Source organism: Musa acuminata, chromosome BXJ3-2 (assembly GCF_036884655.1).
Source record: "Musa acuminata AAA Group cultivar baxijiao chromosome BXJ3-2, Cavendish_Baxijiao_AAA, whole genome shotgun sequence".
NCBI lineage: Eukaryota > Viridiplantae > Streptophyta > Magnoliopsida > Zingiberales > Musaceae > Musa > Musa acuminata.
In genome coordinates this window covers 29490244-29513718 of record NC_088350.1, presented here as the reverse complement: position 1 = coordinate 29513718, position 23475 = coordinate 29490244, and the positions used below count along the sequence as shown (strand labels likewise).

The 23475-nt window shown below is 37.8% G+C and overlaps 4 protein-coding genes across 5 annotated transcripts; 1 reads left to right on the top strand and 3 right to left on the bottom strand.

Moving 5' to 3' along the window:
- Positions 1-942: 942 nt before the first annotated feature.
- LOC135631271 (probable galacturonosyltransferase 13) lies at positions 943-8315 on the top strand. The gene is made up of 6 exons (XM_065138802.1): positions 943-1483; positions 3112-3170; positions 3273-3428; positions 4281-4868; positions 5995-6297; positions 7459-8315. Exons 1-6 carry the CDS (start codon positions 1273-1275, stop codon positions 7744-7746), a joined length of 1605 nt encoding a protein of 534 aa, XP_064994874.1. The 5' UTR covers positions 943-1272; the 3' UTR covers positions 7747-8315.
- Positions 8316-8569: 254 nt separating this feature from the next.
- LOC103975624 (early nodulin-like protein 19) lies at positions 8570-9468 on the bottom strand. The gene is made up of 2 exons (XM_009390638.3): positions 9155-9468; positions 8570-9062 (listed from the first exon to the last, which is right to left on the bottom strand). Exons 1-2 carry the CDS (start codon positions 9321-9323, stop codon positions 8731-8733), a joined length of 501 nt encoding a protein of 166 aa, XP_009388913.2. The 5' UTR covers positions 9324-9468; the 3' UTR covers positions 8570-8730.
- A 1056-nt stretch (positions 9469-10524) lies between these two features.
- On the bottom strand, positions 10525-16245 carry LOC103975625 (clp protease adapter protein ClpF, chloroplastic). 2 transcript variants are annotated; one of them, XM_009390639.3, is made up of 10 exons: positions 16087-16245; positions 15024-15422; positions 14484-14543; positions 14320-14411; positions 14030-14108; positions 13806-13899; positions 12837-12949; positions 12435-12480; positions 11064-11104; positions 10525-10981 (listed from the first exon to the last, which is right to left on the bottom strand). In XM_009390639.3, the coding sequence occupies exons 2-10, from the start codon at positions 15354-15356 to the stop codon at positions 10826-10828; spliced, it is 1014 nt and encodes a 337-aa protein (XP_009388914.1). In that variant the 5' UTR covers positions 15357-15422; positions 16087-16245; the 3' UTR covers positions 10525-10825. The 2 variants fall into 2 exon arrangements, with proteins under 2 accessions (XP_009388914.1, XP_018677969.1); XM_018822424.2 differs by lacking the exon at positions 11064-11104 and having other exon boundaries at positions 10838-10981.
- Positions 16246-17431: 1186 nt separating this feature from the next.
- On the bottom strand, positions 17432-23053 carry LOC103975627 (isopentenyl phosphate kinase). Its single transcript, XM_009390640.3, has 12 exons — positions 22899-23053; positions 22577-22813; positions 21730-21827; positions 20895-20937; positions 19592-19653; positions 19289-19345; positions 18856-18891; positions 18659-18736; positions 18411-18477; positions 18085-18147; positions 17800-17903; positions 17432-17721 (listed from the first exon to the last, which is right to left on the bottom strand). Exons 1-12 carry the CDS (start codon positions 22993-22995, stop codon positions 17596-17598), a joined length of 1068 nt encoding a protein of 355 aa, XP_009388915.2. The 5' UTR covers positions 22996-23053; the 3' UTR covers positions 17432-17595.
- Between the last annotated feature and the right edge of the window lie 422 nt (positions 23054-23475).

Sequence of the window (23475 nt, the reverse complement as noted above, 5' to 3'; positions counted from 1 at the left end):
AAAAAGATCTCAAATAATCTTCCCAATGTATTTTAGAAAATAAATCAATACATTATTACATAAGCCCACATATCATTAAAAATGATGATATAGAGATACTTTCCAGTGAAGACCAACCTATCATCATTAACTCGAGGAGTTAGTCTTGAAGGAAAAAATGATCTCATTCTCTTCAATGTTTCTCGAATTGAGATCTCCCTTTGAAGTGTTTGATGCATGTTGACCGAGTAAAGCATCTTCCCCCGTTTGATGAATCCACCTTAGCTCGGACAAAACATCTCCCTCATATAAAATGCATCAACCCAAAGCCACAAAACATGATATATCATAATCAGAAAAGCATCTCCTCGGCGATTGATGTGTCGATCCAAGCAAGGTAAAGGCATCATCTAGCACATTCAATATATTATATATACAACATTTCTACCTTTAGCTAAGAAAGAAACATCCAAAATATTGAATGCATCCTAACCATACAAAACCTCTTCTCCAGTCTCATATGTTCCCCCAAAATAAGAGTGGCTGGTACGTCTTAATCGGATTAAAAATCTCACTGCAATTTGATTTGATTTGATTTGGATCGGTCGAGTCCGGTCCGGTTTATATTTTATAATCAACTATCGGAGATGTTAGATACTAACGCACACATCCGAATGGAAGTTACTTATCCCAATTGTACATGCAAAACCAAGCAAGCATCAAAGTCCATCACTCAGCTCAGCCTGGTGGAACTGTGCCAATTCAAAATTTGACCCAAATCCAATCGTCTCAGGTCAAACATCAATCCCCCCTGGAATCATCCAACCCACCTTTCTAAAATAAGACTCTTTTGGCTTCCCCCACTTTGTTTTATTCCTCCATTTAATTAATATCATTTACTACAGAGAGAGAGAGAGAGAGAGAGAGCGAGCGAGGAGAGGGTAAATAAAAAGGTAACAGATCTCGCAATTGTCATAACACCACAATTTCTTCCCCCCCTTCTCTCTCTCTCTCTCTTTTGAGATCTCGTCAACACCATCGCGAATTCTTCCCTTCGCTTTTCGATCGGAAACTCAATGCCGGATCTTCCTAAATCCCATCATTCAGCTGCCCGTAGCTCGATTTCCGCCAATCGATCCCTCGATGCATCGTATTGCCGCTCCGTAGCGTGTTCTTTTGCCTAGAAGCTTTGGGGGAGTCAGCATCTCGTGTTGCCGGCGCCGACACGGCGACGGCGGTGAGGGCCGGCGGCGAGCAGCAGCGGGCGCGGCGGCGTCAGCCACGACGAGGACGATGCAGATTAGTTTCTCGCCTAGCATGAGAAGCATCACGATATCGAGCAGCAATGGGTTTCTCGACTTGATGAAGGTGAAAGTCGCCGCCCGCCACATCTCCTACCGGACCCTGTTCCACACCATCCTCATCCTCGCCTTCCTCTTGCCATTCGTCTTCATCCTCACCGCCGTTGTCACCCTCGAGGGCGTCAACAAGTGCTCCTCCTTCGGTAGGATTTGGAAACCCCTTCAACTTGTTCTTGAATTTAATTGCGATTTGCGTCGGTGCTGATGGATCTGACACCGTAGATACGTCCTCTTAAGGGGGAAGAACTAAATCATGCGATTTTCTTAGATCTGAATCTTTCTGTTAAAACTTAAAAACTTACAGTTGTTGTGCATGCTGATCTGGGTATGGTGATGTGTTGCTTTTGGTCCATTTTAGTTGATACGAAATATGATTGCTTGGTGTTGCATTGGCACATCGTTTACCCTATCTTTACCCTATAATGGGTTTCATAACTTAATGGAATTCTTAACTCTGGATCCAGTACTGTTAATGTAGGTCTAGAATTGGTGGTCGTGTCCCGCGTTAGGTTTACTACATTGTGGATTTTTGGCGTTTCTGTACCTGTCCTGCTTGGATGAAATTCAAAATGATCCTTCTATTTATTTTTGACGTGAACTGCTTGACGATTCCAAGCTTCAAATTTGTTATACATGTTCTTACCCTATGGTATCTGTCCAATTGATTTCTACTAGTCTGGCGATTGTCAGTTGGTATTTTCTTTTAGTGGATCTGCCTTATTTGACCAAGTGCACTTAGGATAGGGCGCCACATCTTTCCTCTTCCAATCATTTTCCTCAGAGTTTCTGAAGTATTATAAAATTTGGTTTTTGTTATTGGTGTTAACTGCAATGACATGGCCATAAGATCCTGCTTCTTTCTTTTATCTCATTAAGTTGTATCTCTGATTCTTTTATTATGTTTTCTTCATTCAAATTTCTGTTTTTCTTTTCTTCTTGTTTGTTCAGTGTCTAGTTTATCGATTTATATGTGGCCTTCTATTTTAAATTAATTATGCTATTAAACATTTAATTGATCTTAGTTAATTTGTTCATATTTTTCTTGCCTTCTCAGTATCCCTTCTCTCAGGAAATTGATTGCTGCATTTAAATTTCGGCTGGTGGAGCAATTGTAATGCCATTATCTTCAAATGTCACTCCTAAGCACCTACCTTGCCATCCTAGTTTGATTACCCGTGCATGATTCTCATTGTTTGAGGTTATACTTAGTAGCTCTTTCATTTCTGCCACCTAGAGGCAGTATTCTGAGGGAAGCTACACTAAGTTATTAGCAGTAAGGTGTTTTGGTTACTTCTGTTCTTTCAATATTTTCCTGCATTGTGTGTTATCTTGTTGGTTCCTATGTTCTATATTTTCTTGGTGATATTCCTTTGAAATTCACAATGAACAAATGCACCAGTAATGCTTGTTCATTATGAGTAGTTCTGACAAGTTCTGCATTAAAGTATCTTGATTCTTCTTTATCTAATACTTGCTTAATTACTTAATATATGTATGTTTATATTTCCATGTTAATGCAATCAGTTGCTATCTTCTTCATTCCATTGTGTTTGACTAGGTGTTTTCTTAACCTGCTACCTGCAACATCACAAAGATTTTGCTATGGTAGGATTTTTTTGAAACCTACCCAAGCATGTCTTTACAGTAAAATCATTAGAAAAATTATAATGAGGTTCTTACTAGTCTAAATTTTGCACTTAACATTGTCAAGCTAATTACAGGAAATTATTGCATTGGCAAATAACATCAATTTTGCTGTTATTTGTTTCAGATTGTTTGGGGAGGCGCTTAGGACCAAGGTTTCTTGGTCGCGGAGGTGATGATTCCATGGTAATGTTTTCTATTCTTTGCTATTTAAGTTCATAATTCACCAAATAGTTTTTTCTCTCTCGAGTATTTCATCTTATTTAAAATACATCGACACACTTACAGAAACTTGTTAAAGAATTATATGAGATACTTGACCAAGTAAACTCTGAGGAAATTCCTGCTGGCCTGAAATTGACGGAGTCTTTCAGTGAGTTTCTTTCCCACATGAAGAATAACCAGTATGATGCCAAGACATTTGCTGTAAGGTTGAAGGCAACGGTATTTCCATTCATTATTCCTCTATATCCTTATTTGATGCATTTTCTTCCAGAACAATATTAAAGATGTATGTTAAGCTTGTTCATGCTTGTAACTGTACACTGGAATCTTTTTTAAATTAGATTGACCATGTCCCCAAAAGTTGAGATTATAAAAATTCCAGTGCTGGTCTTTTCTGCAGGATTCTAAGAATTATTCTTTGTACAGTTAAAGTTGCATAGTTTAGACCAATGAAATGTTAGAAAATGTTTTGGCATAATATCTTTTCTTTGTTGACAAATGGGATTGATGCAACTAAGGATCATGTAGGTTCATCTAATGCTTCCTCTAACAATGCTTTGACATATTAATTTTCTCTGCTTATTCCTGACTTTATGCAAGTCATTTATTTTCACCTAACATTTCCTTGTCAACGATTAGGTTATCTTTCATCATATATGATCAACCTAAATTTTTCTTCCAGAGAAACTTAGCTGTCATGTTTTAACCATTAATGTCAATTCTTTTGATGTTGTTCACCAAATCCATAGCATCACCAATGAAGATAATGAGATTATTTGGCTATCATTTCGATAAACATGGCCAAGGTTAAAGAAAGATGAAATTCATGTCTGTCAAGAAAATAAAATTATCAGATAGAGAAAATTATGGATGAAACTTTCTTTCATTAAGAAAAATTGTGGATGACTGTATATTCATTTCATCTGATCAAATATTATTTTGTAGGTAATTTAACATAAAATTGACACCTCATTCTTAGATTTTATAGATATGAATGTTAATTCATTTACAAATAGTTCATTAAGTAAATATTCTTGGGGATTTTCTTTCTGATTTGTTTGTTATTCACAGATGGAAAATATGGAGAGGGAGGTAAGAAGATCAAGACTGGCAGAACAACTGCACAAACATTTTGCAGCAACTGCTATTCCAAAAGGCATACATTGTCTCTCATTGCGCTTGACTGATGAGTATTCATCCAATGCCCAAGCTCGTAAACAGTTGCCACCACCAGAGTTGCTACCATTGCTATCTGATAACTCCTATCACCATTTTATTCTAGCCTCTGATAATATTCTTGCTGCCTCAGTTGTCGTCACATCAGTTGTAAGATCTTCATTAAAGCCTGAAAGGGTTGTCTTCCATGTCATAACTGACAAGAAGACTTATCCGGGTATGCACTCATGGTTCGCCTTGAATCCTCTTTCTCCTGCTATAATCGAGGTGAAAGGTGTTCACCAATTTGACTGGTTAACAAGAGAAAATGTACCTGTTCTTGAAGCTATTGAAAATCACCATGGTGTTAGACACCATTATCATGGAAATCATATCATGGGCACCAATGTTAGTGATAATCCAAGGATTTTTGCTTCTAAACTGCAGGCGAGGAGTCCAAAATATATATCTCTACTCAACCATCTGCGCATATACCTGCCCGAGGTAAATTAGTCATTATGTGTTTCTGATTTCCTTTTGCTTTATGACACCTTTGCTAATATGGTGAATGATTTTCTACAGTTGAAGAAATGATCATAGAAACACTTAGTGAGAAATGCTTGTATGACTTGTTATAGCATTTTCACCCCTTAGTGTTCTGTATAATATGAGCAAAAGCATCAGGCCACATCGTCCAAGCATAATTTGAGCATTTAGCTGGCTTAGGACTACTATGGCAGCCTCTGTAAAGCTGAGTTCAACATCCACTTTGAGCCCATATCTATAGGCTTAGTTAGGTCAAACTGTTGGCCAGGCTTTAAGGGTAGAGAGCTGATCTTTATATCTAGAGGAAAAAAGAAGTGAAGAAAGCCTTAAGTTGCAGAATATGATAGCCTCATTAGTCATTGTTTCTTCTCATCTTAGTATAGACTGACAAAACCTTTTCTGATTTTTACCATAATGTGGTCGTATAATGACCTTCAGTCTGCTTATCTTGTTTGTCATATGAATTGCATACTGACATAATCTATCTTTCCTGAAATAGATTGGTCATTACTGCCCAAAATTGTCAATTTTTGTGAAATATCCTCCTTGGATTCATGGCGACCATTGTAGTGCATGCTAAATTAAATTTATCCTTCTTGAATGCTCTTGGATTTTGTGCATGCTAAGTTCCACTTAAAATACATGTTGTCAAAGAGGGTTGAAATGAAGAAAAAAGAAAAGTTAGGTGTGTGTGAAGTAAACAAGACAGTCTATTGTCAAATTTAATTTACTCACAGTGTTAGAAACATGAACTTCTTTAAAAAGCCTACTCGTATCATCGATATGTATTGAAGTTGAAGTTCCACTTATGCTTGTCTCTCAAACATGGACAGTTCTAGATAGCACCACATCCGTGTCATGTCCATGTTGGAAACTTCCAAAACACCTCAGCATTTCAATCATATTAGGACAAATGTATCATCTACATACATCTATAACATAATATAGTAGTTTTATATTAAATAAATGATATTACACATATTATATTACCCCTCAGACAGTAGTTTGTTTTCTCTGTGACAAACTTAAAGTGATTTTGTTGAAATTAATGATGATAATGTGCATTATTAAACATGTAAAACAGCTCTTTCCAAACCTCAACAAGGTGATGTTTCTTGATGATGATGTTGTTGTTCAACGTGACTTGTCACCGTTATGGGAGATTGATCTTTCTGGAAAAGTAAATGGTGCTGTGGAAACTTGCAAAGGTGAAGATACATGGGTGATGGGCAAGCACTTCAGAACATATTTTAACTTTTCACATCCACTCATAGCCAGTAAGTTGGACCCTGATGAGTGTGCATGGGCATATGGAATGAATATCTTTGACTTAAATGCCTGGAGGAAGACGAGCATTAGGGAAACATACCATTACTGGGTGAAAGAGGTACCTTTCAAACTCATTTTTCATCTCATTTCTCATATTAATCTGTTCTAGCTTTTGTTTCAGTAAACAATAACTTTTTTCTTTTAGTTCTCAGTGAGCCCGTAGTTGCTGATGAACCAAATTTATTGATATAGTTTACTCAACATCAGACTTGTTATTGTCCTCCATAAAATGTCAGCTAAATTTGGTTATCTTGGTCCATATAATTGGTGCTAATTTTTCTAGAAAGTATTCCGCGAATAGTGCAGTTAAAGTCAGATAATTTTGATCATCTTGCTCCATCTAATTGATGCTAATTTTGCTAGAAAGTATTCCATGACTGATGCAGTTAAAACTGATCCTAAAGATAAATAGTTTTTGACCTTCAGATACTATTGATATAAAGATGGCACTTTCATTAAATAAATGTTCTTCAACATTTTTAACTCACCACATTTTTGAAGACATATTCTTATGTAAATATATAATCAAGGTATAGTTCTGTAGCTTGATGATAAAGGTTCTTTGAAGTTTGAAACACATTCTTTTTACTGTTTCTGTTCCATTTCTGTTATTAGATAACTATCAATGATGACTTTTTTCTTGCTCTATTGATAACCATTTTTTTCACTAAAATCATCTATGCCACAGATAATAGTTATATTATAATAGGTTTGACTTGCAATTTCTTTATAAATTCTGTGTATGCCATAAATGTACTTGGATGAAATGGATGGTCTTTCTATAATTCTGCATAACTTTTTTCACTTGAGGTCGAAATCTTGGTCCAGAATTTTTCTTCCCTTCTGCTCATGCCTATTCAAGCAGTTTATGAACATTTGTTCCATTTGCTTACAAATCGAATTAAGCCTATCATCTCAATAATGTAATCAACATATATATGAATTCTTGATTGTTCTTTACTCGTATAGGCAAAACCAACTTGAAGCCCATTTTCCCTTGTTACATGTAGCTAGAAAGAAATACAAATTATTAAATGCTTATACTGTTTGTTTTCATAAGTTTAGGTTTCCTAGGTGTACATTTTTTTAACGGTTTGCTTGATACTTGAACAGCGCAAGTTGATGTGCGGTTGCACTTCTCTCCACAACTTGCCATTATAACTGCACATCTCTGTTAATCTGCATCTCCTTTTAATTCTTGTTCTTGATTTGGCTACAGAATTTGAAGTCAAACCTCACCCTCTGGAAACTCGGTACATTGCCACCAGCTCTTATAGCATTCAGAGGTTACGTGCGTCCCATAGACCCATCATGGCACATGCTAGGTTTGGGCTATCAGGAAAAGACAGACCTCGACAGTGTCACGAAGGCTGCTGTGATCCACTACAATGGCCAGTGCAAACCATGGCTGGAGATTGGATATAAGCACCTCCAGAAATTTTGGACAAAGCATGTAAACTATTCCAATGACTTCATAAGGAACTGCCATATCTTTGAGCCACAATAAACTGGGCAGCTACCATAAAGCAGGGAGGTAGTGTTAGAGATGGCTCTGTTTTTTTCCTCAAGATCTGAGCAACCACTGAGGTAATCAAGAAATCAGCTGTCACAGCAGTGCAGTCAAAATGGTTGGACTTCTCACAGATCTATCCATTTAAGCAGCTTCAGTCCTGATGGCATGGAAGATTCTATTCATTTTGTAAGATGCTCATCGGTGTTGTCATATTAAAGATAGTTCTTCGCAGAATTCTGGAGGGTGTGTTACCCGGTCCTGGAACAAATGATGGTTCATCATGTTGCTGTCGATGGAGTATGGGATCACACCACCGGTACACACTGAAGCCAGGATTGGATTCTCTCGCGAAGCATTCGGATCATCTTTTCTTCTAATTTTGAGTTTATTTATTTATTAATTTACTTCAACCTTATGCTTCTTCTTTTATCCTCCAAATTTGATGGCCATGAATTTTACATCTATAGGAACCCCCCTCCCCACCTTCTCGGTATTGGGGAGCTTTAGGATATTTGTCTTAATTCATAATATGTTAAAATGTGCAGCTAATTCTTTTGCTTCGATTGCTCAATTGTCACTTTTTTCTTTATCATCAGATTCCCATTTCTACAATCACAATTACACAATTCTATTGGCAAATTTCAGTGATTGTTTCTCACCATTCATAATCATTGGAATGTGTATATGACCACACATTATGGATAAGTTGATGGTTCAGCATTACTGATATCAAAGACTATATTTGCTTGAATGGATAGGCTTTTGTTTTTGGGTCAGATAATTCCGTCAGTGTGATCAAGTCATCATGCAGTTCTCAAACGCATTAAACACCACAGGAAGTTTGATGAGTTGCAGTGTCTCGAATCGAATGACATGGAACAAGCTCAGTATCACACGGTTGTCTCAGTCCACCCCAAATGAAGAAAAGAGAAAGAAGCGAGTGTTTTGGCGCAACAGAGTCGCCGACTGATCCATGGCTCACAGGTGGAAGTGGAAGAGGGCGGCGGCGGACAGAAGGGAGACGGCGAGCGCGAGGAGGGCGGACGAGAGGCGGCAGCGAGCGGCGGAGTTGCGGTGTGAGGACGGGGGAGGGGAAGGAGGCGGGAGGCGCTCCGCGAGGATGGCGAGGCGCATGCCGCCGTAGCAGTACCCGCGGCTGCAGACGAAGTAGTAGCGGCCGGTGTGGTTGAGCTGGAAGGCGTAGTTGCGGCCCTTACTGTAGTTGGAGATGGGGTTGGAGGCGTCGCACTTGTTGTACCCCGCCTCGTCCACCTGCACCACGTCCGCCATCCCCGACTGGTAGTAGAACACTGCAAACACGTCGCACCGCCCACCATCAATCTCCACCACAAACAACAACCAAATCCCAAAGACGAGGAGGAAGAAGAGGCAACCAACCCACCGAGCCAGTCGCCGACATGGAACGGCTTGTGCTTCTCCACCCACACCGTGTAGTTGACGTTGGGGTTCCATCCCTGCCGGTCCCCCACCGTGAACCTGTCCGCCGACGCCAGCTGCAGGGAGACGAAGACTACGAAGAGAAACAAGTACTGCTGTTGTGATCGGGCCATCCTTTCACCCTCTTCCCTTTGCCTTGTTGCGAGGAGGAGACGGTAGAGGATGCGACTGCCACTCTCTCAGTGGAAACAGCTCATCTGTTCCTTCATTCCTTCCTTCCCTGTCATTTTGGCGTTAGCTAAGAGAGTTAAAACGAGTATGGCATGGCAGGGGGAGGGAGGCAGCGGCACATGGGCGTGCAAGAGAGAGGTGTTTGTTTATGGTTTGTTGTGGACGCAAAAGCATGCCATCGGCACGTGATGCAGCGTTGTTGCCTGTGCCATGTTCTTGTCGCGGTAGTAACTGCGTGCGGACGACAACTGTGTGGTGGAGAGGCCGGTGGTGGTGGCCGTCACTCCTCACATCCCCACTACAAACAAAAAGAAATAGCAGGAGAGGTAAAACGATGGAATGCGCGTGTGCGTGACGGGGAGGAATCGCCGGAAAGAGCAGCATGTCACGGTCATCTGGAGCTTCTGCGATTAATGTTCATCGCAAGCTTAGTAGCGATCGACACATGAAGCAGCGCTTCTCTTTCTTCCATGAGCACATCCAGACTTCAACTCAGCTTTCAGATATACACAATCAAGAATGGTAAGATATGGTTATCAAATGGTTCCAATGGTCTATCAAATGTTAGAGAAATTATGTGAACTCGTATTACATCCATGCTAATATTGGAGTCACTCGATCTTTCTTGGACAACAAACTCCATCATGAATCCCTTTGGCGTCATGTTCTTCCACTTCTTCGTTGGCTAGTGTCAGAACTTGCAGGGATGGCAACAGAAGTGTCGATCAAGAATCATCTCCCAGGATATCATCATTTCATGAGCAGTAGTGAGGAGGATGCAACGAGAAGTTGCTCTGGCCACAATCATTATAAGGTTTGCAATGCTCTCGAGCAATGGAGGAAGTAATTTCGTCAGAGATGAGTTAAAATATTCGATTCTTTTTATACCACTGCCTGTTCTGAATTAATTGATATCACTCTCAACAATGCATAATGGTTTGGGTGATACCCGTTGTTTGTTTCAGCATTCATGGTTGTCCCCATAGGATATGATGACTGTCACCAAGAACAAGTTTACATTATTATCTCCACAGTTCATTGTCTTCGCATGAACCTTCATTATAAACTAATAATTCCAAACCAGTACTAGAATTTATCTATAGATTAAAAAGAGAGAAAAAAAAAAAGGTATGAAACACCAAGTGAAGTCATCAAGAGTCTGCAACAGCAACTTTGCAAACCTAATAGGAGTAATTTTTATGATTTCAATGCTTCTATTATGATTTCAATGCTTCTATTAGCACATATCTACACAACTCTCTGACTATCCATCCTTTCTTTTACTTTTCCAAGCACAGCTTCTAGTATTGGTGGAAGGAGGAAGATGAAGCTGAACAACACTAGCCACATCAAAGTATTGGTCATGGATGAAGGTAGAATTCCACCATATAGCCAGATGATAACCTGTATGATAGGCTGCAACCCAACAACCCAGCAACATTGCTCAAAGATTGCCGCCGGCATCCTCATCACTCGTGTCCACCGGAACTTCATGGCGCGGCTTATTGTATTTCTCACGGAGTTGCTTTATCGGGATGAAGTCACCTGCGGTGTCCATCCCATAGAACAGGAAGGAAGCATAAGGATGATCAAACCTGTCCTGCAAGTCAATAGTGCAAATATAAGTAAACCACAAGGCTAACAGGAATTTCATTGCTACTCACTAAGGTGCTTCCACTGACCATGTCTGGTTGTTCATTGGCTAAAAGATTCTCTTCTGCAACTGCAGCATTCATCCATAATGAATTTACAGTGAGAAGCCATTGAAAATAGTTATAGTGTAACAGTGACAAGAATATTAAGAACGCCTTAATCAAGATAATTGCAGTAGTGATGAGGTTTCTTCTCATAAAAAATGTCAAAAAAACAACTTTCTTTACAAACCTTAGAAAAATTGTAAATTCTCCGGTGAGAAAAGTAACACATTTAGGTACTTTCAAGATTTTCTCCTCCATGATTGAAATACATGGATATATCAGTAGAAGATGGGCTCCCAGAAGAGAGACAATATACTAATTTGCTAGACAAACACCACTTTGTGAAAACTATAGAACAAACCATCTATCATCAACATAGTCCTCAATGTGTCCGCATGTGAAGGTGGAAATTATCTCTCTCTCTCTCTCTCTCTCTCTCTCTCTCTCTCTCTCTCTCTCATGATCTTAGAAAAAACTGAAAGCTAATTCTGACATGTCCATAACATATAATGAAATTTGGCAAGAGCTCAGTACTTGACAACCATAGATTTGTTTGAAAGAATGGCTGCGCATAACAAGGACCAAACATGGGCATAGACAATCCACTTAAAGTAGGTTTCTTTTCATAAAAATGCGAAAAAAAATGTATCTTTCTTTACAAACCTTAGAAAATTTGAAAATTCTTGATGATAATTGAAACACATTTAGGTACTGTCAAGATTTTATCTTCCACAATTGAAGAATATATCAGTAGAAAATGGGCTCCCAGAAGAGAGAAATGACTAATTTGCTAGACATTCACCACTTTGTGAAGACTTATGGAACAAACTATCTATCATCAACATAGTCCTCAATGCAACCACATGTGAAAAAAACCTATTATGCTCACGTAGGAAAAGATGATGGAAAATCTCTCTCTCTCTCTCTCTCTCTCTCTCTCATGATCTTAGAAAAAACTGAAAGCTAATTGTGACTACATGTCCATAACATATAATGAAATCTGGCAAGAGCTCGGATCTTGAGTACCATAGATTTGTTTCGAAGAATGGCTGCACGTAACTTGGTCATAGACAATCCACTTATAGTAGCAAATTGATTGTTGAAGCAAAGGGTATAGGCTCATTAACTACAACTCCTGACCTTGGTCTTTTTGTCACAAGCCCTTAGTGCTTTCTTAAAAGACATAAAGCCAAGGATTGCTTTCTTACGCTCAAGCAATTTCTAACATGCACAAACCCGTCCAGTGAGTTTCAGAAGTTACAAGATGAACTGAACATAATACCATGCCTGATAAAGAATGTAGGCTAGACTGGATCCACATAGGAGAATTTAAGAATTAAAGAAGGAAGCTTTTACCATATGCGACTAGAAGATTGGGATCTGCACGCACATCAACCAATACCTGTATAATGAAAAAAGCCACATCAAAAGGAATATCAAGAAATCAATGGTCTAAAATACATTAGAGCCACACTTCCAAAGGCAAATTGATGTGCATCATCTGATTGCATTACCAAGATAGATTTATCCCTAGATGCCATCGTAGATTTTGACTCATGGGAAGACTTTGAAAGATACAAGTGATGAAACCAGTCATGAAAAAGGTAATCTTCAGGTACAAGTGATGTTATCTTGTATCCGGACAGTTAAGTGATAAGTTTGAATATCCAATGCGGAACTACTAGACTCCGCTTCATGCTGGAAACTGAAGATATTCCTAAGAATAATTAACAAGGTTTTCTCTTAAATATGTTTAACCTGATAAAATGGTTGATTTCGCCCTTGAAGCAACTTATCAACATGTGCAATCTCCATCCATGAACTTGATTCACAGCATACAGGATCCATGCCACAAATTACAGCTCGATAACCTGTGATGATTATGTTGAACAATAATCATTCAGGATATGGGAAAATGTAGTTCCTATTGAACTAACAAGACATGAAGCAACTGTGATGTTATGGAACAAAGCACTTCAAACTACAATACCTGTGTTTAAAAATCATAATATTATCTGAAATAAGTCAATTGTGTGACATGCACCTATGCTATTGCCGAACATCATGCACAAACCAAACACATTTGTTCCATTTCTGACCTTATAGAGATCAAGCTCGCTAAGATGTTCTGCATCGTATGGTACATGGACATCATCTGAATTCTGAACTATGAAAAATCTCTACCAAACTACAGGTTGAATAGAAATTTCATTAGATAATGGATTAAGTCAAAATATAAATTCATATCACATACATTGTTTGGTAGGAAGGGCATGAAATGCTAAAAGTTTTTTAATTAGGACTATTATCTAGAAGCAAAACCGAGAAACTGATGGTTGAATAAGTTTAGACATTTCAGACCCTGTTGGCTGGTTGTAAAACTGGGAAACAAGTAGAGGACTTGGGATGATTCTCTTCATATGGTCAATGTTCAGACACAAAACATTGCTTCCCACGTAAAATTTCCTTAGAAAGAATCAACTCACTAGAAGCTTATCCATGCTCAATCAAGTAATAAACTAGCTTCACCAGGAACAAGCTTCATAATGCTTGGCTTCACATGATTTTTGATGAAGGAGCCTTAAACTTTGCCAAAAAAATATGCACACTCATGTATTGAATTTCAGTATCCGAACCTTCCATAAAAAAAACTAGAAACTTCAGAAAAGAAAACCATGTACATGTGCCATATAAAACAGAAAAGCTGGTGAGAGAACAGAAACTAACCAAACTTTTTATGTCGTACTCTCTGCCCAAGACGAAATGCATATTGGATGTTCTCATAAGCAAGAGCTTTTGCTGATGCAGCTAGAATCTCAGTCTGCAGACAAGAGGCCACCAATAACAGAACACATGAGAATATGACAAGACATAGATAGTGAACGTGCTACATAAAGAAGAGAATCAAGAAATAGACATCAAGGAAGAACAAGCAGCAGGCTCCTTTGTACCTCAAGTTTGGATATTTCATCACGCAACTCAGCAGCAACAGCATAGTTTTCATCCTCTATAGCTTTCTGCATGTCAGCACTGAATGATAGAAACAAAATGGGTAAAAGGCAAGGCACTGCACCAGCTATGGCTAACAAAGAAAATATCTAAAATGGTGCAGCAGATAAAAACTTTTTACGTACAGAATCAAATAAGAGGTTCCTATTAAAATAATATATTTAGCTTGGATGTGCAAAAGAATGCATGATGATTGATATCAATCTTGATGGAAAAATCATAACAAACTCACCGGAGTCGTAATAGATTTATGGCCTTGTCCTGAGCTTCACTCTTTGTTGAACCCCTTTTAGCTTCCCGTTGCTTAATAATTTCTGCTTCAACCTACCAAGAGGAGTAGGACATCAGCATGTTAGACCAGATTACTGTATTTAAAACCTCCATTTAGTTATCTACCTCATCAAGTTTGTTCCTTAACTGTTGAGCAGCTTCATATTGTTCCATGTTTAAAGCATACTGCAATGACAATAAACAGAAAAGAATCTCAGAGCATAGTTTTTAGACAAGTTGGTATAAAAATGAAGCAGATAAAGATGCATATGATTTGAAAACGAAATAGTTCAGGAAATGCAAGGTACAGTCCAAGTGACAAATAAATGTATTAAAAGGGTAACTAATGCATGAGCTCCCACCAATGAAGGGTCTAGAAAGGGTCAACATACGCAGTCTTACTCCACAAGCAGAAAGGCTATCTCCATGGCTTGAAACCTAGTCAACTAGATTGCAAAGAAGCAATTTTATGATAATACTGAGGTTTGCCCTCTCAAATGACAAATCAATGTATGTTTCATATTTCATTAGAGAATAAAATATCTGTTTAGTTTCATTAAATATAACAGACAACCCCACCTCTAATTAAACATCCAGATATGCCAAACTACTTCAAAATATGAAAGTGAGTGTACTGAAATAAGTATAGTAACAAGAAAATATTACCTGGATTCGAGTCTCCAAGTCCAACTGAAAAAAGAAAATCAAGATGTCCTCGTTCGCAGCCTCACTGCGCTCTATATTGACATCCATCTCTTTGCCATTGCTCCTGAATGGCCATGTAGCTCTAACCCGGGAACTCATTCTTCTTGTTCTACTCGAGCTGGTGGGGTGTAACCTCAGCAGTTCCTGGCGCCGTAGAGATGGCCCAATGATCACAGAGTTCATAGGGATCTTACAAAGAAGTCGTACATCACTGTTAACCATGGTAACAGCCCCACAACTCCCTCCATTTGCAGAGGCTGCCAAGCTGCTGCTTATGCAAACACCTGGCATCATTTGGGTGGCTTTTTAACCAGTGCTTGACAGAGTTCAACCACTTTTAAACTCTGCTCCTCAAGCAAGCTGCCATAATTTCAAGTTTTTTAAATCCATTTCAAAACAAAATGGCACAAGTTTACCTTTAAAAACCAAATTAAAATAAAACTTGATTTTCAGCTGAAGAACAAACTGCTAATGTTGCTATTAAGAATGTAAATATGGCAACTCAAAATGACCACTACGGTACATTTAGACGCCATCAAAAACAGTATTCGCCTTCTTAATTAGCCTTTACACTCAGAATGAGAATGAAGTACCAAATCCCAAAGAATGATACAGGAATACACCATTCGTCTATGTAACTTCTAATATTAACTGATAGGCAACGTTTAAATTGATCATAAACTTGATCAGAACCCAAAGAAACTCAAGCAACATATCTCATAAACTTGATAAGAGACACAGTTAAAGCAATCCCCTTGAGCTCTCACCCAAAGCATATGGTATGAAAGAGGCAAAAACTCCTTTATTATTCAGATTAGCTTGCTCTGGCAGCTGGCAAATGTTTCGTCCAACGAAAAATTCAATCTTTATACCTTTATGTTTATAATCTTCTAATATGACCAAATGATTCGGGAAGAAAAACGAGAGAGAGAGAAAGAGAAACCAATAAATAGAACTTTAAACGTCAGGGCTTCTACCGACACCAAAAGCCATGAACAGTGTGAAATAGGACAAGTATACGCACCAGCTTGCGCAGTCAACAGCTAGAGAGAAGACGGACCGAGCTGGGCGACTTAATCCTTAGGAAGCAAGCAAGGCAGGGAAGAGATGATGATATGAAACCCTACTGATCGGGGATTTTGCGGAATCGAGCGACCACCTGATTTGGTTGATCCGGAGGATAACCATGCGGCAGGCATGAGATGGTATGGTGTTAGTCCACTACACAGAAATGTTTGTGGGAGCGATAAAGTCAATGTGTTGTGTCCGCACATGCATTATTACTACATCTGTGCTAGGCTTTATACAGAATGCAGTTTAATGTGAGGAAAAAAAGGATAACTGTGGAACCCTAATCGCTTTGTTTTCCCTAATGAATTGCATACTACATTTTGCGAGTTTTTTTAGCTTGTGGATTTTTGTGCATTAACTTGTTTATTTGGGAATAAGATCACCATGTCGGATTAAAATTAAAAGGATAGACCTTCACATTAGGGTAATTTTATGTTTTGAGGTAGGTAGATTCAAATCATTTTAAAGGGGAGAAGTCCGAATCATTTTTTTTATGAACTAAAAATATATATAATTATATATATATGTTTAAAATATTAATTATTAACATCATCAATACGAGCATATGGGCACGAAGAATTATCCGTTTTGGATGGATCCACACGATTTTATTTTTTTACGACGAATATTAATATTTTGAATGAATCCACACGATTTTAATTTTTTACGATGAATATTAAAAGGTATCTTTGAAGATAAAAGATGACTTATAAAATCTTAATTTCTCTAAATATACTTATCAAAGCTCTAGTAGGGGAGCAAGGCCTCGTTGTTCGCAACCGAACCCTTTTCGGAACTATAAAAAACAAATCAAGATCTTAAAAATTATATCAAGAGCATGTCCGATAAAATCAACAAATTAAGATCATAAAAATTATATCAAGAGCATGTCTGATAAAATCTATCTATTTGATGCTTAAGTCAACGACTGATCTCGGAGAGGTGTAAGTTGGAAGATAATCCTAACTTATTAGTTAGGATATTTAATAATACGATAAGTGATCATGAGAATAAAAAAATGGTCATTATGCGTATCTCTCGATCATAAAATCGTCGAATCCAAAAATCATGAGATTTCAACTACGTCCATTGACTTTTCACTTTCTTTCCCTGATATATCACCCGCTTGGCGGACTGGGACCCACCTGACGTGTGAGTCAGAATGTCAACAGCCTGCTATGTATTATCTTCCCCTATCATTAGGTGAGAGCAATATTACGGAAGATGATCTTAAGATGCAACAATGTCATGGTATCCTTAGCCTCAAGAAAAAAATGCATTTAAAAATGGCCTCTGCATGCATACAAGTTGTCTTTTTATTATTGCAACAAAATTGTAATAAAGCTTTGCTGTATCCAAGAACTAGTGATCACAAAGCAAAGTGATATTGCACTACCGGGGATGAAAACAAAGGCGAAACTAGGGCACACTAAAGGGCTGATAGCAATCAAGATTACAGGTATCATACTTGGCCACCGGTGTTCTGAAAGATACTGTTCTTGGAGGAGCAGATGACAGTCCCAAGCCAATCATCTGGAGCATCATCAACTTCTCCCCTAAGAGCTCTTAAAGAGTGTGGTGTTCCAGCCTACAAACCCAAGGAGATGCTTAAGATTGGTCAGACACCAGCAATTTGAAGTTACTTTTAGCACTGAATGATTATTACCTTGGTGATGTAGACGTTAATTCCTAGCTTTGCGATCATTGCAGCTTCAGATATTTTGGTCTTCATCCCCCCGGTTGTATCATGGGCTGCCACTGTAATCTCAACTGCATGTAATAAGGAGTTGCTTTTGAGTTCAGAACTATCACACATGCTACATCTATTTACTGAAGGCAGCAGCAGAATATAATGATTGATTTCTCCATGTGTTGAGGTCCATGACACTGTCATACATTACACATTTCTTTCCTAGATAAATTATTTGTGCATTCAGCAGTCATCAAATACCTCCCATTTTCTCATGCTGTAGTTTGGGCTTGACAATCATCCAATTTTCATCCTCATCTACAGCTGTTATGAATATGTTAGCTCAGCAGGAATATCATACAACTGAAATTTATTTGAATTTATAGCAAGTGAAAGTAGGAAACTAGGGCTACCAGAATAATGAACTAAAAAAGAAAAGATTGTGTCAAAAACCTGGATTTTTCAAGAAACAATTAACTCCATGCCTTTCGACTTACAGCCCCACGGTTTGCGTTATCATTCTCTTTTTCAAACTTGTCCTTAGTTATAGCTAACCAAAATAACACATGCAATAAATGAATGCTTACCGATTTTTCTGAGAAGAATGGCATGTGGGTCTGTTGGTGGCCGATCATAAACTCCTAGAACATCTGTCTTCATGTTAAATAGTAGGAAAGCAAGTCACAATAGTTTGAAATTTAAACCCTACAAGAGTGCTCATCTGGGCTAAAAAAACACATTGCAGGTGTTGCAGTATTTAAAGAAAGAACTTTTGAAATACTTTAGCTTAGTAAACAATACACAAACTTTTCAAAATAGATGCATTTGTGGATACAAGAAATACAACATAGTTGGGCATTAGTAGCTGTGAAAGATGACGTATGATCACATCCCCACTCAATATGGTGCAATCCTGATCAATTTAGCCCCATAGTCAGTACCAGATCAAAAAATGTGCAAACTAATAGCTTTTCACTGATAAGGATACAAAATTTTAAGTTCAAGAAAACTTAAAGTTACTGTTGAACCAACCTGTAAGTCATCCACTACAGCATCTCCATGTAAAACCTGCAAGAGATGACGTCTTAATGCCACTAGCCTGGTGCTGTTAAATTCTTTAATTTATAGTGTGAATGAATATAAAGAAAATGAGAGAATAAATTAATTTGTACCCTCTATCAAGCTACTATGCATTTCTTACCACTTAAGGAACTACTAATTAATGAATAAGATTTAATTACTGTATGCATGCAGCTTGCAGAAATAACTCCCTCATCTCCCTTATCTTTTGTAATACCAATCACTTTGAATATGCTAATTACTTAATATGACCATTTCTGTCTCCTACAACAAGCAAAGTGTTCTATTCTTTCCTTAAAGACAAACTTATGTTTCCCCTCTTGTTTCAGATTCCAGATCCAAACTACAGAAGTACCGCAACAGAGATTGAATGTTTACGACTTACAGGGACAAAACCAGAATGGAGTGCGCTGATGACATGAGAAACATCAGCTGATGCGACCTGAAAAAAGCCACAGCTTTAGTTAGCTGTGAACCTTGTATGCAACTTGTAATTAAGCTCCCTTTATAACAAAAAATCTCAAAAAAGAGTATTAATGAGAGCAATAGAGACGGATAGTGATTACCTTAGAGAGAAATGATAACATTTATATAAGAATAGTAAAATGAGTTTGTCCTGTGCATATTGTTCTCTGAACCCTTAAAACTAAAATATAAATTGCATAACCACCGGGTTTAAGAGTCTAACATTTCTTCCATGAGTTGACCATCCACAAGCAAATGGTGACATTCCAACAGATGGTATCCCTTCTGCAAGGAGATCAATGTATCATCAGGATTTGTCATCTATGTAATTCCTGCATAAGAATTCAAAAGTCACGCAAGAAATGTAACTAACTTACGTTTTGTAAAAAATAAAAAAAATCATCTAGAAAATCTATATTTGGGATCTCTGGCCATGTAAATAGAATCATTTGCACTGACCTGCAAATGAATTCATACTCTCCTAAGCAAAGGCTAAGGTTCATAGTATGCTGAGACGTGATCCGTGAGACATGGATGATTAACGTTGCTCAATGTAACCATAATTGGTACATGTCATACAGATAATCTTAGCATATTTCACAAATGTGTTGAATGCTACATCAAGGTAACCATATTTTACGTAATTAGTAAAAGATAATATATTTCAATAAGCATAAGGAAACTTTGTGGATACTTTCTAGAACTTGTTCTTGAATGTGAATTTTTTGATCATGGATGAGATGTATACATAATTGTTTTGTGTTGTTTGCATGGAGTATCAGTTCCTGAAAGTATGTAATAATTATTATAATTTCATCTGTCATAAGTTCTTGTTATACTCGTACACTCTTTTGAGAATTATGTAACCAAAAAAACATTATTTTATGACAGATAAGTTTGAAATGCTAGTTAAATATTTTATTATTCATCAATATATAACTAAGATCCTAACACTTTATATAACAAGTTTTGTCACATATAATATTACATTTATTGCTTCATCATTGAATCTACACTATATTAAATTCTATTTTTCAAGAATTGACATATTGGTGCACCTTCATCATGCCATATTTGCATCTGCATCCAAATCGATTACTCGGGTCGTAATATAATCCTAACTGTATAGTCCCAATCTCCTATCAAGTATCAACCACTCGTGCTTCATAGGATGTGAAGTGGTGTGCACAACAAGATTCTTTATTTAAAAACATATGGCGTAAACATTTCGACTTTGGCATAAGACTGAATTAATTAGCAAACAGAGTGATGATTGATGATACTGTTTTATCGTTACTGAGTTGGCATCCAGGCAGAAGCATCCGGCAAATGGTAGATACTGGCAGGAGAAGGAGATAAAGAACAATGATGCAGGAGCAATATAAAAGTTGAAAATATCATACAACAACAACAACATTAAAGTTGAAAATGTCAAGATGGATAAAACATTTATATACCAACTAACATCAAACCAATAATGGTAGAGGGCCTCACGTGATACTTAACCTTCAGAACAAAATGCATACCTCTGGCAAGAGCTCTCACAATTTCCAGGTTAAGTGATGTCACCTGAATTACAGAAACAGTGAAAATAATATCAAGTTATGAAGGCATAACAAAAATATGCAACAATGATGTATAAGGTGTAACCAAAGAATATCTGAGAAACACATGGTTGACTTAAAGATGTAACAAGAGGCTCTCGACAAGTCAAAATTCAATAGAAGAAAGCACCTGTCATGTATTACAACAACAAAGTTCTACGATCAGTTGCATCAGCTTTTGAGAGTTGAAGTTTAACATATGTAAATCTATAAGGTTTTTTATCAATGCTAGACAAAACATTTCTCATTTCTAAAAGGGATAACACAACAGAAAGCTGGAAGAAGAAAGTTGACTTCTGGTCAAAGGAGTTTTCCACATGCAGCCTATCACCTCAAGGTTTTTATATAATCGACATCCATATTTGATGCAAAACTTCTAGGATGATCACGATAATGGGTTTCAATGGACAAAGCATGTCACGTTAAATTTCTTCAAATAAACAGCAATGTTTGACATCAAAGCATCTCCCTCAAATGTATATGTTCTATACCAACCAGGAGAGGAGTAAATGACCGATGGATAAGAACATCATGACTTTCTTCAGGTTATTGAAGATTCAAAATAATTCCAGATCAAAGCAAGATTCATTATTTGGAAAACCACTAAGAATAGGCAATCAAGACCACTGTGCAGTTTTAGAAAATGATAAACAAAACTAAAGACATTAAATGTACATTCACAGTCTAGATAGAAACGTACATGTAGCAGGTCTCAGTTTACTTAACAAAGAAAGTTAATTCAGTGGATCTATCTTACTGAGATTCGAGTAGCCACAAAACCAGCCTTGACGAGAGGAAGATTCAATCCTCCTTTATGTACTCCAGATGAACTTGCTTGAAAATGTCCAAAAGACCCTAAGAAAGAGAAAAAAAGTTAAATAATATACACAAAGAATCAATCTTGGAAAACACAGGTAAAAAATATTTGAAGTACTATCTTAGCACCAGCTATATATACATTGACAAAACAGTATTAAAACTAGTTTTACTCCTGTCCATGGAAAGCTACCCATTTCACTTAATGCTTCTGGTGGATCTTTTTATGCAAAATAAATGAATTTTCTGGGTAACAATTATAGTCTTGATCCATTATTTTTGAAAATCAAGTCCATTTCACAGAACAAACTCTAAAGATATTCAGGGTATGTGGGAACAGAAATTATGAAAAGGGAGATATATTTGGTGATCCTACCAGCCTAGGTCACTCAAAATTATTGCCACTACATCAAGGAACAGGGAGTATAAATAATATTTTCTTGCTCTACAAAGCTTCACCAAGTTGACATTAATCTTTAAAAGCAAATAGCAGGTAATGACTAAACCAGATAGTTAAAAGAAGTTATCTTCATTATGAGAAAGAAAATATGTCATGCAGAAAAAGATTACTCTACTTCTGAAACACTCTACCAACAGTCAAACACTTCTCTGGCAACAACAGGCTTCAAATTTCCGATCAGGAAACCATTCCTTTATGAAGAGAAATTGAAACCCCTTGCCAGCAAGTTGCTGTTCGGGCTTTTGGCATTCATAACCGAACTGTTCTTGAAGAATAAAAGATCAAGAAAGAAGAAACAAAGCTAAGAAATTTGACCATCCTAGCCAACCTGCTCCATGAACAACAATAAAGTTGCTATCCAAATCCAAGCTCCGACAATTTCTGAACTCTTCGGGCGCAGAAATGAGGGGTTTCCCGAGCCGTTTGCTCCAGTCCATGGAAACAACATTTCCTGAAGAGGAGTTTGCAGATTTGTTCATTGCTTCCCTCAGCTGCACACACACTGACTCCAAGATTTCCTCATTTATGCTCTCCAACTCATTCTTGCAAGTGATCGCAGCCCCACCTTCAAAGAAAAAGAAAAATGGAAGAAGGCTCATATCTGAATCCTCAACAAGAAGCAGATAAAGAATCAAAGGAGCGACCTTTACCCAGTTTTACGATGCATCGAAGAAGGGGCTTGTGGCCTCCTGGGATTCGATCGGAAGGAGAGGCCGCAGGTTTGTCCTTCTGCTCTTCGTCTCCCATCCCCTCCCTACGGTCGCGGAGATCTCGGAGAAGCCGTGTCTTTAGATCGTAAAGTGGGTTCATCAACCACCGTTCATTCCATCCTCTCTTGTCATCTCAATCGTCCATTTGATTCGATCAAATTATGCTCTTTATCATTTACGTTTCTGTTCAACAACATGGACGGCCGCGATGTCGGAGGAATTCTAATGGACGGTCGCGATGGGTCTTTTTTGACCATCATGCGGTGAGGTGCACAGAGTTCAGGTTTGGGCAGCGGCTCCTTTCTGGTGTCTTTGCAATATGGCTGGTGACTGAGATTTGATGATCCCCTACTTTGTAGAATGGATGACAGGTTCTCCCATAGTTCTTCTGACTTGTAATGCAGAAGTTATAAGATCGAAAATTCTAAAGGAAAAGAGAAAAATAATTGGGGAAATAATCTACCAATTTGTTATTAAGCAGCAGCAAAGATATCTGCTGCAAAATGCAGGAAAGCAT

Bases quoted from the DNA above. Each gene is read 5' to 3' on its own strand.
- LOC103975624 (XM_009390638.3), bottom strand. From the start codon at position 9,323: ATGGCCCGATCACAACAGCAGTACTTGTTTCTCTTCGTAGTCTTCGTC. The intron at 9,063-9,154 runs GTGGGTTGGTTG...ACGTGTTTGCAG, and splicing joins CCATGTCGGCGACTGGCTCG to TGTTCTACTACCAGTCGGGG.
- LOC103975625 (XM_009390639.3), bottom strand. From the start codon at position 15,356: ATGATGCCAGGTGTTTGCATAAGCAGCAGCTTGGCAGCCTCTGCAAAT. The intron at 14,412-14,483 runs GTAGATAACTAA...TCCTCTTGGTAG, and splicing joins TAAGGAACAAACTTGATGAG to GTTGAAGCAGAAATTATTAA. The intron at 12,481-12,836 runs GTTAAACATATT...TTCATTATACAG, and splicing joins GAAATCAACCATTTTATCAG to GTATTGGTTGATGTGCGTGC.
- LOC103975627 (XM_009390640.3), bottom strand. From the start codon at position 22,995: ATGGGAGACGAAGAGCAGAAGGACAAACCTGCGGCCTCTCCTTCCGAT. The intron at 19,654-20,894 runs GTATGCATTTTG...ATCTCCTTGCAG, and splicing joins TGTGAGAGCTCTTGCCAGAG to AAGGGATACCATCTGTTGGA. The intron at 17,904-18,084 runs GTATTTGATGAC...TATTACATGCAG, and splicing joins ACAGCATGAGAAAATGGGAG to TTGAGATTACAGTGGCAGCC.
- LOC135631271 (XM_065138802.1), top strand. From the start codon at position 1,273: ATGCAGATTAGTTTCTCGCCTAGCATGAGAAGCATCACGATATCGAGC. The intron at 1,484-3,111 runs GTAGGATTTGGA...TATTTGTTTCAG, and splicing joins CAACAAGTGCTCCTCCTTCG to ATTGTTTGGGGAGGCGCTTA. The intron at 3,171-3,272 runs GTAATGTTTTCT...ACACACTTACAG, and splicing joins GCGGAGGTGATGATTCCATG to AAACTTGTTAAAGAATTATA.